The sequence below is a fragment of the Lethenteron reissneri genome, chromosome 40 (assembly GCF_015708825.2).
Source record: "Lethenteron reissneri isolate LAM-NWPU_2019-01 chromosome 40, ASM1570882v1, whole genome shotgun sequence".
NCBI classification, from domain to species: Eukaryota; Metazoa; Chordata; class Hyperoartia; order Petromyzontiformes; family Petromyzontidae; genus Lethenteron; species Lethenteron reissneri.
Genome location: NC_083818.1, coordinates 1,934,621 through 1,949,321, shown reverse-complemented (window position 1 = coordinate 1,949,321; position 14,701 = coordinate 1,934,621). Strand labels below are relative to the sequence as shown.

The window sequence follows — 14,701 nt, the reverse complement described above, 5'->3', positions numbered from 1 at the left end:
ATTTTAGCCACGATTTGGTCTTCGAAAATGGTTGAGGACAAACACCCAGGCAAGGCAACTTTCCACGTAGTTTTGAAAACACGCACAATTTCTAAGGATGGGTTTTATTTCCAACATTACAAAACTTTGCAAACCGGGTGGTATTTATTTTGCACCTTAGAACTATATTCTTACAAAAACCGACAACAAAATAAAGACGGCCAAGATATTTCACGTGCGACTTCGGTCGGGTTAACATTACACCAGCCCTGCCCCCTCACTTTGAAATCAGGAGGCGGACCTCTAATTTACCTGCAACCCTCCTACCAATCACAGCATCCTGAACTGACTACTCTTAGCACAATGTTTACCAGTGGAGAAACCACGGTTGTGTCTATGGGTGTCATTATCTGTATGGGTGTCTGGATCTGCATGGGTGTGTCTGCATTTATGTGTGGGGAGCTGTCGTGTAGCCACACTGGCAGATTCTACACGAGTGGCGAAGCTATCAATTGTGCGGGTGGAGGGGCCCAGGTGCTGAGCTATGAAACTGGGACAGGCCAGGGGGGGGCATTATACTCATTGCCCCCAGGGCTGCTGCCAACGACGATAGCGAGACATGAAGACTTACCAGAGACAGAGGAAGGCACAGAGACGGAGAGAAGGAAAGGACCGAGCAAGTGTTGTGGCTATTGAGTGTGCAGGCGGTGCAACTGCGCCAGGGCTCACAGGCTGGAGGGGCCGAGGCATTTGCCTACAAATATTATGGGGGTTCAAAAGTTGGACAGGAGGAGCCCCAGTTGACGTCTTGCACCAGGGTCCAAGTCAGCCAAGCTACGCCACCGTTCCACTTCCCAGGATTCATCACGAAACGATTTTTCCCCAAGCGGATTAAAGCAGGGCGAGAGGAGACGCACGCGCCCGTTATGGGGGACACCGCCCACAGCTGCGTAAACAACAAAAAACGTCGAAGCCCTTCGGGTTGCGCGCAGCGGCACGCGGATCTAGGCACTTGGGGAGAGCTACGCTAAAGGGAAGGAGGGCTGAGCGTCGACCTAGAGTCAAAACGAAACACCTGACGGTTACAATTGATGAGCGGGAGGGGTGGGGGTGAAGGTAAAGGTGCAGGCCCTGCAATTGCTCACTCACGTCACGGCCTCCACCAGAGGAAACTCTTGAAGAGCCCCCTTCCCCACCTCTAGAGGGTATTTGGCCTACTCTTTCACACGCTGGCCAGGCATCTTGGATAAAAGTGGCACAGTGCTGGGTGGACGAAGGCGTAGGAGTGGGGGTGGGGGGGGATTTGAGAAACTTGGACCGACGTTTCAACCGCCGCGCTCCGTGAGATTGACGGCAAACATAATAATACCGAAGCTGACGAAACAGAAACGCTGCCAAGGTGGCCACATTGCCCGCAGAGCTTCAATGTCCGTGATCCCAGCAGTTACCGCCGGCTCCGCGCTGACCTCAGCCACCGCGATAAACGCCCATTTTAGCTACGGGAGATCTGTGAAAAAAATAACTTCATAAGCTCATCGGATTCCTACGATCTAAATAAAGGTTTCGATTATGACCGATTTGAACGCCTATGTAGAAGAGGCACGTGGCCGTGAAGGCCACGAAGCCTTTTGCCGCGACCTGCCAGTTTGGGTGAAGAGTCAAATGTCGAGGGATGAAAACGAAACGGAGTAAAACTTACAGGGTAAAAGCGCTCACGCTGCGACATCCGAGTCAAGTTTAGGACAAGGCTCCACCTCTTAAGAGAGAGTGGAGTCGCTGAGAGGGGGTGGATTCGCACCTTCAATTAGCATGGTGGGGCTACGTACGGTGGGGAAAAAGTTAAACACACATACGGGGACTCCTCGACTTATGAATGAGTCAGGTTCCAGAGGTTTGTTCGGAAGAGGATTTGCTCGTAAGTACAACTTTACGTCCTGTCGATTCCAAAAATGTTGTACGGCACGTACACTAAACACAGGGAATGGCTTTAAAAGTTATATAATCTCCTGTAGATGCCACTGGTTCTTCATATTCTGCAAACGTAGATGCCACCACCGCCATCTATTGCGCGGCGATTGAACTTACGAATCTCGGTCCGAACAGGCAAATGGACATACGGACAGCTTTGTTCGTATCTCTGACAGTTCGTAAGTCGAGTGTTCGTAAGTAGAGGAGTCACTGTACATAGTACACGGCGGGGGTGGGTAGAGCCACCATTAAAGCATGTGGTCACAGGGTGGAGAGGGTGGAGAGGGTGGAGCAACTGGGTAGAGCAGGTGGAGCCGCCACGCGTGGGAGGAGTCGCTGAGTGGAGGTCGGTGGGTTCCCCCGTGGGTCGAAAATGCACATCAGGGGCACTTCCTGTCGACGCATTGCTTCCCGCCCTCCTCGTACTCCTGCTTGGAGATCCACATCTGCTGGAACGTTCCCTGCGCATGCAAAAACAAAGATCCCCCCAGGTAGTCTTAAAACTGTTGGGGCAAGTGCTGTTAGCGCGTAGCACCTATGAAGGCCGGCACGGCACGCTAAGGGGGTGGGTGGCCAGCACCATGTTGTCTCCCGAGAGGCGATGTTTAAACACCGCACCAGGTACTCATTTGAGGCTGAGTCGACCTAGGGAAGGCCCAGAACCGGTTCAGATAATTGTCACTGGTGTTGGCCCGTGAGCGAGAATCGAACTCTGGCCGCCGGGTTCAGAGCACTACACTACCGCTCCCATGCGCATGCGCACATATACACGTACAGACGCACATGTAGATATATACACTAAAAAACAAGCAAACAAGCATATACAGTAAACTAAACTATAAACTAAACAGTTTTTATTTTACCACTTAAGACCCACTGAGATATATAGCTCTTTTTCAGAAGTGACCTGGCCACAAATGATATCTCAACGAAGTGGCTTATTATGTGGAAATGTATAACAGCCAAATATTTTAAATGCATGCTGACTAAATGTGGAGGAAAACCGGAGGAACCGAACAAAAATCCACGTGGCCATGGGAAGGACATGTAAACTCCAAATATACAGCAGGGGTCGATCAGGGTGGGGATCAAACTCACGACCTCCTGTAGATCAGGTAAGGTAGTTAACATCTCGTAGCCACCGTGGTGATGAAGTGTGAGAGCGAACGTGCGTGTGCGAATGTTTGTGAGCAGGACTGAATGTGTTTGTGAGTGTGAACCTGTGAGCGAGCGAGTGATTGAATGATGAGCGAGTGAGTGAGCGTTACACACCAGCGATGCGAGGATGGAGCCGCCAATCCAGGAGCTGAATCTTCGCTCGGCGGAGCTGGTGTTAGAGATCAACTTCAGCCTCATGCTCTGTGGTCCAAATCCACAGACAAACACAAAGACGCACATATAGACAACAACCAGCATTCGCCACTAAGTGGCGGTAACTTCACCACGAAGCTTGTGCCAGGGTCGGTGTCGAAAGCTCACTGGCAGGAAGTCAAGGTACAGTTCTCCAGACACACACAGAGACAAAGATCCCCGTATTGCATTGACAGACTGTTGGGGCAAGCACTGCTACCGTGCATCTATAAAGGCCGGCACGGCACACGAGGGGGTGGGGTGGCCAGCACCACACCCGGCCATCTTTGTCTCCCCAGTGACGATGTTTACACACTGCACCAGGTACTCATTTGAGGCTCAGTCGACCTAGGTGAGGCCCAGGACCTGTTCGCATAATCGGCATTGGTGAGCGGGAATCAAACTTGGGTTGCCGAGTTCAGTAGTGCAGCGTGCTAACTGTTACACTACAGCTCTCCACACACACAGACAGTTACAGACACACACAGACACAGTTACAGACACACACACACATGCAGATGCACAGTCACACACAGCCACAAATGCAATGTACATACGGGCAGCCACAAAGAATCAAAATCCCACAATTCATCACACAGGCCATTGGGGGGGTCGTGATACTACTGATGCTACTGGCCCTTGCTAGTTGCTGTGACGGTGGCGGTCACTTCCTTGTACGTAAGCGATGCCTGCCGATGGTTAACGGTGGCTGCGTCACTGGAGTATGTCGACTCACCGGCGGAGTTTTCTGTGAGAGCTCGCGGTTGATGCGGTCGGTGAAGCTCGGCAGGAGAGTGTTGCCCCCAGCGAGCATCACGCTGCCGTAGAGACCCTGCGCTCGCCGCAAATACCGCCACCACGCCCGTGTGAAGTGTGGCGTCTGTGGTGTGGTATGCGTAGGGTGTGATGTGCCTGGTGTGACGTTCGTAGTGCGGTATGGAAAGGATGTGGGAGTGTGGGTAGGCTTGAGTCTCAAGCTATTGTGGATCATCCAGGGGGTAAGGAATGGTGGGGGCCGACACCCCCACTGCAGATAAACATCCGTAGAGGGACGCAGGCAAGGCCAGTGAGTCCAATGCATTATTTTACCTCCTCCCTCAGGTGTTGGATCAAGTAGCCCCATCTGTGAGCTCCTCTGGCAGGTGAGGCTGCATTGGTTAGGTCACGTAGAGCGCTTGACCAGCCACCGCATGCGGAAAAAGCTTCCGTTTGGTCAAATAGAGGGGGCTAAATAGGCACGGCACTGGCTGGAGAAGGGAAGGACTGATGTGATAAGGGAAGATGTGGAGCCGAGTGAACTTGCCGATGACTGGTACCAGCGGTGTCAAGATCGGCCTCTATGGAGGAGGCACGTGAAGGATGCTACTAGGCAGCTGGAGGCAGTCGTCCTCCCAACAATGACGGAGGGTGGAGGAGCGACGGCTCACAACAACGAGCAGAGTACCGGATGGCTAAAACACAGCGAGTTGGCACATCCAGCTTCTGTTTGGCTGGATAAAGATGCGGCTAAGTGGGTGTGCGACACGGCCGAGAGACAAGGCTTGCGACGCGTTGCATGGTGCGCCGTGTACGACGAAGGACCGCAGCGGCCTGCAGGCACTCACGGGCCGGATGTCGATGTCGCACATGCCCACGCTGGTGGTCACCACGTGGCTCACGCCCAGCATAGTGTTGCCGGTGAGGCCCTGCCGCACCAAAGACAGAACCACCAACATCGTCGTCGTCATCGTCACCGACACCACCCCCTCCTCCCGCACACGACAACACGCGTCGCCAGGTGCAAACGACACGATCACAACCACCGAGGGTTGGGAGCGGAGTGGTCAGTGGAATCAGCGGGAGAAGCGCAAGCAGGTGAAATAGTGAGAGTCGTGCGGTGTGCGTGGCGTGAGTGGAGAGCCTAGGGTGGTGTGTGTGGATGAGTGTGGTGTGTGTGTGGTGCGAGTGGTGAGTGCAGAGTGGTGAGTGAGTGGTGAGTGCGGTGTGTGTGTGGTGCGAGTGGTGAGTGCGGTGTGGTGTACGTGGTGTGTGTGGTGTGTGTGGTGCGAGTGGTGAGTGCAGTACGTGGCGAGTGTGGTGAGTGTGGTGAGTGTGGTGAGTGTGCCGAGCGTGGTACGGTGTGATGTGGGTGGTACGAGTAGTGCAAGTGGCGAGTGTGGTTCCACGTGTGTGGTGCGAGTGGTGAGTATGACGATATAGCGAGTGTGATGCAGAGTGATGCGTGTGGTGCGTGCGGTGCGCACAGAACATACGGTGTGTGCGCCATGTGTGGTGAGAGTGGTGAGAGTGGCGAGGGAAGTGCATGCAGCGCAATACGTGATGAGAGTGGGCGAGTGTGGTGAGCGCGAGTGGTGAGACTCACTCGTGTGCCGAGTGCGGCACGTGCGTGGGCGAGTGGGGAGCGAACCCTTACCCGCACGTGCGAGGGGTCGAACAGCCCCTCGGGGATCTTGAACCTCTCTGGCCCAAAGTCGCAGTTGTATCCGTTCGGGAACTCGTAGTGAACCGTGGGCATCTGAGCGGCCACCCTGCACACAGCACACCACACAGACGCGTACGCACGTACAGATACACGCCGGTGAGGGGTTTCGTACAGGCGGAAAGACAGGAGGAGAGAGGGGGGAACAGCAGAACTGGTACAGGGGGAAAGGAGTGAGAGAGAGAGGAAGGGAGGGGGGGGTGAGCTGTACATTATGTACGTGCACATGTGGTACGAACTGGTCATCGTAGGAGGAGTCGGAGACCTGAAGCACAGACGCCTGAAAGTCCTGGATCACCTCCTGCCACACGCACATAGCACAAGACAAAGATCCCCGTATAGCCTTAACAGACTTTTTGGGGTAAGTGCTGTTAGCGAGTAGCACCTATGAAGGCCGGCACGGCACACGAGAGTGTGGGTGGCCAGCACCACGCCCAGCCGCCTTTGTCTCCCTAGTGGCGATGTTTACACACCGCACCGGGTACTCATTTGGGACCAGTTCAGATAATCATCACTGGTGTTGGTGGCCATGGGCGGGAATCGAACTCAGGAAGCCAGGTTTGTAGCGCACAGCGCACACACCGCTACGTTAGTGATCCCCAGTCCTTCGCCGCACCGTACCACGTATCACTCGTCTTCTCTCGACCGTGTCGCAAACCCACTCAGCCCCCTCTCTATCCAGCCGAACACCGCACACAGAGACACACAAAGGACAGGCAACACGCATCGCGCGCACACGGCACACAGCATACACGCACGGTACACTGAACACAACGTTGCGGACAGTTATAAGAATGACAAACGTGCCCATGAGAGACGTAGCGATGAAATCAGCTCGTGGTGCAGCCGCTTGGTGGGTGATTGCATCGCGGGGCCACGAGAGATGGGGGGGGGGGGACTTTGGGCGCCACGGTGGCTAGGAGATGTTAACGACCTCGCCTGGTATAGAGGAGGTCGTGGGGTCAATCCCAACCCTGACGCTTGCTGCTGTATATTTGGAGTTTTCATGCTTCTCTCCCCGTGGTCGCGTGAAAATTTCTCCGGGTCCTCCAGTGTTTTTTCCCTCCACATTTAGAATCAACGTCACGCGTTTAAGAGTATTTGGCTGCCGTAAGTTTCCACACAGTAAGCTACCTTGTTGAGCAATCATTTGTGGCCAGGTCACTTCTGAAAAATAGTTTATAGTTCACGAACAATTTGTAGTTTCTTTCAGTCGTGGAACGATCATGGCTCAAGTTGGTAATGATGATGATAACAGTGTTACGACAGCGGCCGCGCTGTTTGGATAATTGCAACGATGACGACGATTTATCAGGTTACTGCCCGGCCGCTCTCTCACGTTGCACATGTGGTTGTGCCAGGAGCGCGTCACTTGCGGCAGCTTCTCCTTCTTCTTCCAGCTGGGCTGGGAGCCCTCTCGCACCGCGTCCTGCCGCACGTGCGGTCAACACAACACCAAGCAGGGACAAACATCAGGGAGGCGCGCGCGCAAGGATGCTGCGACGTTTTTCTAACAAGCGTGTTTTTTTCCCCAGGAGCATTTAATTCAGCGCTAACAACGGTTAATTAGCGATCGTTTAAAGCCGCGCAACGAAATGACATACAGAGCTAGGACGCAGAGACCTGCGCGTTGCGCAGTGACCCACGGGTCAAAATGTATACCCATAGACTTACATAGCCAACCACAGACGAACATAGACCAATAGACTAACATAGAATGCATAGATTAACTTAGCTACAGGTAGCACCCACAGACTTAACATTGAACCCATAGACGAGCGTCGAACCCATAGACGAGCGTCGAACCCATAGACTTAACATTGAACCCATAGACTTAACATTGAACCCATAGACATAACAATGAACCCATAGACGAGCGTCGAACCCATAGACGGACCTTGGAGGCGATCATGTAGGGAGGGACTATTTCTATGTTCATCTCCTGGAACATCTCGCGGCACTGCATGGTGATGAAGTCACCAGCTAGGGGCGACTTCACAATGCCTGGGCACAGCAGGGACAGAGATCACGCAGAGCAGCGCCACACACACACATGGCACCGTGAACACAGCAGCGTCAGCGTGTCGACATGTATCTATCATGTACAGGGATCGCCATGACGTATGTGCGTGTGATTATTAGTTTTTATGAGGAGGCCCGTGAAGGACGCTGCTACTGGGCAGTTAGAGGCAGTCGCCTTCCCACAACAACGGAGGGCAGAGGAGCAACGCCCACAACAACGAGCAGAGCGCCGGGTGGCTAAAATACAGCAAGTTGTCACAGTAGGGGGCACAGCTGCTACATATCTCAGTCAGTCAACCCATGGCACATGGGTCTGTCCCGTGACCTCCTGTCAGCGAGCCTTCAACACTTCACGTGGCCTGAAAGTGCACCTGGCCTGGCACAGATCCAGTGGTGACGTCACCACCACTTCGTGGTGAATGGCGGGTGTTTTTGTTGTACGAGTGTAGATGCTCACTAACTACACTTGCCCTAACAGTATGTTTAGGCTATATGGGGGTTCTTTGTATTTGTCTTGTACGAGTGCGTGACTGTGTGGGTGGCGAATATTTTAACTGGTCCAGGGACCTCCCTCTACGTCAACACAGCCTTAAATGAAGTACCTGGTGCGGCACGTACACATCAACACGAGGGAGACAAAGGCGGCAGGGCGTGGTTGCTGCCCACCCGCCAAGTGCAGTGCCGGCCTACGTAGGCGCACGCTAACAGCGCTCGCACGGTCTGTCGAAGGCTACATGGGAGAGCTTTGTCTTTGTGCGTGCGTAGACACGGACCCTGCTGCAGCACGTAGCCATCGTGCACGGGGATCGCCGTGGTGTGCGTCGCTCCGCTGTCGAGCACCAGCGCCGTGGAGCGCCCGTTGGCGAAGCTGTGGCCACGAGCGAGTCAAGGAGGTTGGAGCATTGTCCAGCGATGAGCCGACCCGACCCACCGGTCAAGTCACGGGAGTGTCTGACAAAACCCACTAACTCAACAAACTGACCGACCCGCCGATCAAGCAACGGTACCGTCTGACAACCCGACTTACTCAGAGACTGACAAACCAGCTGGTTAGTCGACAAACTGTTACGGTTAATAACCAGGGCAGCCAGCCAGAGGAGAACCGTGAACCTCTGCAAACAAGTGACGAACGCGCAATCGCCAGCCTGCATCACCGTCCCAAATCAGCTGCTCAGTTTGACACATGTGACCGCAATCGAGTCGGCAAGTAAACCAAGTCCTTTAAAAATAACGTTCTGAATCGTCACTCCCATCCTAACAGAGCTAACATTTTCATGTTTCTACAGCCTGGTTCACGTGCATTTTGCATGATCCACTTTTCTGTTTGGGCCAGATCCCCCCACCTCCACCATCATGCTGGACAATCCTGTTCCCGGTGCAGTAAACACCAACAACGGGGAGGGAAAACGTGGCCAGGCGTGAAGCTGGCCACAACAACACGTCCTCATGCACTAATGGTGGCCTGAAGATTTTCTACAGCGCAATTCGTATAAGCCCTCAAATAGATGCTAACAGCACTTTCCCCCTGCAAGCTTTATGGCTGTATGGGCAATGTTTTGTGTGTGTGCACAGATCTGCGAATACTGCGATCTGTGAGCGCTATTGGGCGTTGGCAGGTGCGAGGATACGCGGTGAGCACTGCCGACTTGCACAGGAAGAAGGCGGGGATGTTGTAGTGCTCGAACATGAGCTCCGTCAGCCTCTCCCGCTTTCCCCGCGCGTTCCACTGAGCCACACGACACACACACACACGTACAGATGCACACACATGCACATGAATGCAGGAGGCGGTGGCCAAAGCCGTTCCTAGGGTACAGTGAATCGGGGTGACTGCCCCAGGCCCCGCGCTTTGGGGGGCCCGGCGCTTCAACGTCACGGTGGTGTCAGACGTAATGCTTTAGTTTGAAGGCGTCGGGGGGGCCCCACACCCCACTATGGACAGGCCTGGTGGTGGCTATGCACGCGGCCTGTAATCCAGCACTGAGGAGGAAGCGAGGGTTGGTGGCTCACACGAATGTTGCACAACTTCCTTTCTTCGTGGGCACTGAGAAGGAGCCATACCCTGGCTTGCCAGGAGAAGGCGGTACAGAAAAGTGCGGATCAGTATCATCTATCACTCTTCTGTATGAGAGTGCTAACCATACACGTGGTTTCCTCCCACATGTATGGCTAAAAACAGCTCAATAAATAGAAAACTGTAGAGCTTGGACAATCGCTAGCACCAGTTCACCGCCTGGCTGTCTTTCGTTCCTCAGCGATTGTGAGAGATGCAATTTGCGTGAACGACGCTGCTACTTAACAATAAACGTGAATGTGCGCGCACCGCGCGCACACACGCACACAAAGTGCACGCACACACGCGGCAAACGACCACTGAGAAATGACAATTGTGGGAATGCTACCTCACGATTGTAGCCATCGTGCTAGGCACACGACAGCAGTGGATTGACAAAGGTTGTGTCCCGTGTACGAGGAACAAGAAATCGCAAGGGGATGTAGGTGGGATCCACCATGGTGGAATGTAGGTGGGGTCCACCACAGTGGTCGAGGGTTGCAAGGGGTGTGAATAAAGGTTCTTTACCGGAGCTTCGGACATGAGCACTGGGTGTAGGTCAGGTTCCGACTTGATGTTTCGTTTGTACGTGTGATCCAGAATGGCCTGGAAGCAATCCCAGTCTTCGACTGTGGACCCGCACACATACACGCGAGCACATGGCGTCACCCACACGCACAGACGAGCACAAGGCAGGGTTAAGTATCTGATCAAATCACCCAAAATGTGCCCCATCTCCACAGTTAAGCAGGTTCTGAAAACTCGACAGCGCTCGCATGGGGATTTTTGTTTCACGTGACCGGGATCCACTGTGAGGTTACAGGGGGAGGCCCTCATCCAGCAGTGGATGAACAAAAGGATAACACATGCATCAGTATACGTACTGCATATGGGCCTTGTTTAGCAAGCGTCGACAAAAAAACTGTGCTCGTGACTGTTTAGCAGATGAGAGTTCGTGTTTTTATTTATTTAGCGAGGTCATAAGAAATCCAGAATGTAGGTGATGTCAACAGAATTGAGCAGCGTGAGGAAAGAAGCAGCAAGTGGAGAGAGTTTTGACCTGCAATATGCTATGTATGTATGTTTAACTTCTTTTGCACCTGTACGTAGCCAACCGTGCTAATCGGAGGTGCGGGAAATGGCACCCACTCCAGGGCAGTGGGACCCTGGGTAATTTGTTGATCACTTAAGGCAGATGAGCCTCAAGCAGGTCAATGGAATTCGCAAACACTGGGAAGGCGTGGCTTCAACCTGGTGAATTGTTCCGGCCATCAACAATCACACGATGAAGAGGGAGAAAGCGCTGGCGAGGAGTGGCGGCATCAACAGCTTTGGCCATGATGACAACTTCATCTTGATGGCGGTGACACTCAAAGGAGTCTGTGAGCGACACTGCATGTGTGTTCATGTGCTAGCGTTCACGTGGGGAGCGGTAGTGTAGCGGTTGGCACGCTTGTGCTACAATCCCAGCGACCCACGTTCAATACCCACTCATGGCCAACACTAGTGACGATTATCTAGACCAGTTCTGGGCCTCCCCTAGGTCGACTCGGCCTCAAATTACGACATAGCGAGGTGTGTAAACATCGCCATTGGTGAGATAAAGGCGGCTGGGCGTGGCGCTGGCCACCCACCCACTCGTGCTCCGTGCCGGCCTTCATAGGTGCTGCTCGCTAACAGCACTTGCCCCTACAGTCTGTTGAGGCTATAAAGGTGGGGGGGATCTTGTCTCCGTATTCAAGCGCTCGCCCAGCCCACTCACTCATTCCGTTCTTGAGCGGTGACGTGACCTCCATGCCCTCGCGCGCCACGTGCAGCGCGTTCACTCCGATGTGGTAGGACCTGCGGGCGCCAACGTGGCCGCTCTCCATGCCAACGCGCTCCAGCCCGTCCACGTCCATGGGCGTCGTGCCGTCCTCCCGCTCCAGCATCATCCCGAGGGCGGTCGGGAAGTCGGCCTGCCCCGCGCACGGCAGCGGTGTTCAGAGTCAAAAACTCAACACATTCATTCTAGATTTGAAGCTTTCGTGACTGCAAGGATTCATATTCTTAGGTTTTTTCTGTAAAGTCACTTTACCGAAAAAACCTAAGAATACTCAACACATTCGTCAAAAGCACCGTGGCCTTAAAATAAATATATAATATAATCTGTTCTGCTACAACGCATGTTTTCATAACGTGAATTGGATTAGGGAACACTTTGTTTTCAACGTGAATGCGAATGCGAGTGAGTGAACAGAACTACGTCGCACGAGTAAGAATAAGCGGTTGCACGGCTGCCTCAGCGTAGCGTTGCACAAGGCGGGATGCTGCTGGATACTTCTAGATGCTACCCACGCGCCTCTGTGTTTGTTCAGCCTGTGTACGCATATCACGTGTTATGGCATGTGGGTGGCTTCCAGACTGTACACAATGCAAAAGTATAAAAATAGACTTTTATATTTTGGGGGGGGGGGCGCAATAATAGATATATTTTGCATGGCAAATGAGCGGTCACATCTGTGATGTCACCCGCATACGGAAGCGTTACGTAGTGAGCCTGCTGACGTAACGCATCCCCCCCATCCTCCGCGTAGGCTGTGTATTAATCCAAGACAAGAATCCAAGTCTCGGGCGAAGCCGGGTAGTAAAGCTAGTTATTTATAACGCGATTCTTCCATAACGCGGTGTTCTTCGGGAACGCAACTACAGTGTTATAGGAGAACGAACTGTATATCATGTGACGTTTCGGGCAACGACCCTTCTGTATGCGCACATGACGAAGGGCCATTACTTTCAACATTAGTGTGAGTTACGTGCAATTCCCGTCCCAAAATACATGGGCGTGAGCAGGACACAACGCTAGTAGGGATGACGGCCAATGGGTGAGAATAACAACGGATCGCACGTAAAAGATACATCCACTATAGAGACTGGCCGATTAATTCAGCACGTGTGCTGGTATCAGATGGATTGCTGCATTGTGGGACTGCTGAGGGATGATGAAGATGGTTGGTGGAGGCATACTTTCCATTCTTTGCATAACACTTTGCATTATTTTTCTTTTACAATTTTTATTTTACCAGCTCAGGCCCACGAAGCTGTATAGCTTTTTCAGAAGCGACCTGGCCACAAATGATAGCTCAAAGAAGTGGCATATCGTGTGGAAATTTATAGCAGCCAAATATTCTAAACGCGTGCTGTTGATTCTAAATGTGGAAGGTAAACCGCAGGACCTGGAGAAAAATCCATGCGACCATGGGGAGAGAGAGACACGCAAACTCCAAATATACAGCAGCAGGTGTCAGGGTCGGGATGAAACCCACGACCTCCTGTATACCAGGCGAGATAGTTAACATCTCCTAGCCACCGTGATGATGATGAGAGAGAGAGAGAGAGACACGCAAACTCCAAATAAACAGCAGCAGGCATCAATCGGGATCGAACCCATGCCCGCCTGTATACCAGGCGAGGTAGTTAACATCTCCTAATCACCGTAATGATGATGAGAGAGACACGCAAACTCGAAATATACAGCAGCAGGCGTCAATCGGGATCGAACCCATGCCCTCCTGTATACCAGGCGAGGTAGTTAACATCTCCTAGCCACCGTAGCTTCGTTAATGTCCATGTTTATGATCCAGGTCATCGTTACTTCCGAGCACAAACGCCCGTTGGAAATCAATCCAGAATCCACGAATAAGCGTCACGTTCCTTCCTCCCTCGCCTTGCCCGCCGCTCTGCGCGAGTGTGTTCGTCGCACGGGGCCCCCACACGCGCCTACCTTGGGGCAGTCCTCGCCCGCAAACCCTGTGCGCACCGAGTACGATCCCAGGTCGAACACCAGCGCCCCCACCTCATCTGCGTTCACGACGCAAAACAACAAAACAAGAGTTAATTCAATCTTGATTGGAAGCTTTCGTGACTGCAGGAATCTTTGGTTCTTTCGGTAAAGTCACGTAGGTAGAAAATAAAATAAATCACGACGTTTCGGGCGCAATACAAGGGTCCTTCATCATGTAGGAAAGCCTCAGCAGCAGACCACGCTTTCCCACCTGGTTACGGACGCTTGTGTTGCGCCCGAAACGTCGTGATCTATTTTATACCTACGTTCGTTCACTCGTTCATTCATTCTAGGAGCAAGGGAGCCATGTATGCCCCGAGCCTCAAATACCTAAACTAAGGCACCCTTACGATCTTTAGAGTTCAGTGTTAATGCCTGTGGCTAACCAAAGCCAGACTTGGGCACGCACTCTAGGCTGTATAAAGTACTGTATTAAAGTATGATACTCAGAGCCAAACGAAGGCATTATTACATCCTTACGGCTCAGTGCGGATGCCTGTGGCTCAAAAGAGTCATCTTAAGGCACCCTTAGAATGTTTACAGTTAGGTATTAATGTCCAGACTCAGAGCCGAGCTCAAGGCAACATTTAAGGATATACCGTTTGAATGCCTAAAGCTTATAAACATAAATTAATGCACCTTTAATACTGCGAGTCGGTGTAAATGGGGGGGAAAACCCCCGTCTAGAATACTCACCTCCGCCGTATACTCCGCCGCTCATGATCACCGACTCGGTCCACGCAGCTCTGCCGACCTAGGCACCTCGCGGCCGGGCAGGGATTCTATCCGAGAAGGGGTTACCCCCGCGCGCCTACTTCGGGCCTAGCACTCGCCTTCAAGTCTCTTCAACTTAAAACGATCAACATCAAAACCAAAAATAATAACGAAATGTTTTTTGTGTAAAAAAACAAAGTACAGTTGTTAGCCTCGGCGGAAAAGGCACCGCTTTTAAATATTTAGATTTTTTTATATATTCGGTAATGAACGCGGACCGGGAGACGCTGCAAACCGGCGCGTGGAACGGGGG

General features: G+C 52.7%; 1 protein-coding gene across 1 annotated transcript; it reads right to left on the bottom strand.

Annotated features, from left to right (window-relative positions):
• Positions 1 to 126: 126 nt before the first annotated feature.
• LOC133352524 (actin-like protein 6A) lies at positions 127 to 14,701 on the bottom strand. The gene is made up of 14 exons (XM_061568234.1): positions 14,371 to 14,701; positions 13,615 to 13,691; positions 11,614 to 11,809; positions 10,380 to 10,480; positions 9,427 to 9,524; positions 8,572 to 8,666; positions 7,674 to 7,780; positions 7,116 to 7,205; positions 6,016 to 6,077; positions 5,711 to 5,825; positions 4,902 to 4,982; positions 4,034 to 4,129; positions 3,220 to 3,306; positions 127 to 2,408 (listed from the first exon to the last, which is right to left on the bottom strand). Exons 1-14 carry the CDS (start codon positions 14,393 to 14,395, stop codon positions 2,328 to 2,330), a joined length of 1,311 nt encoding a protein of 436 aa, XP_061424218.1. The 5' UTR covers positions 14,396 to 14,701; the 3' UTR covers positions 127 to 2,327.

Coding starts and splice junctions, on each gene's coding strand:
- LOC133352524 (XM_061568234.1), bottom strand. CDS start 14,395: ATGAGCGGCGGAGTATACGGCGGAG. Junction 7,781..8,571: donor TGGCTACGTGCTGCAGCAGG/GTCCGTGTCTAC, acceptor TGCTGTGCCCAG/GCATTGTGAAGTCGCCCCTA. Junction 7,206..7,673: donor CCTACATGATCGCCTCCAAG/GTCCGTCTATGG, acceptor CACGTGCGGCAG/GACGCGGTGCGAGAGGGCTC.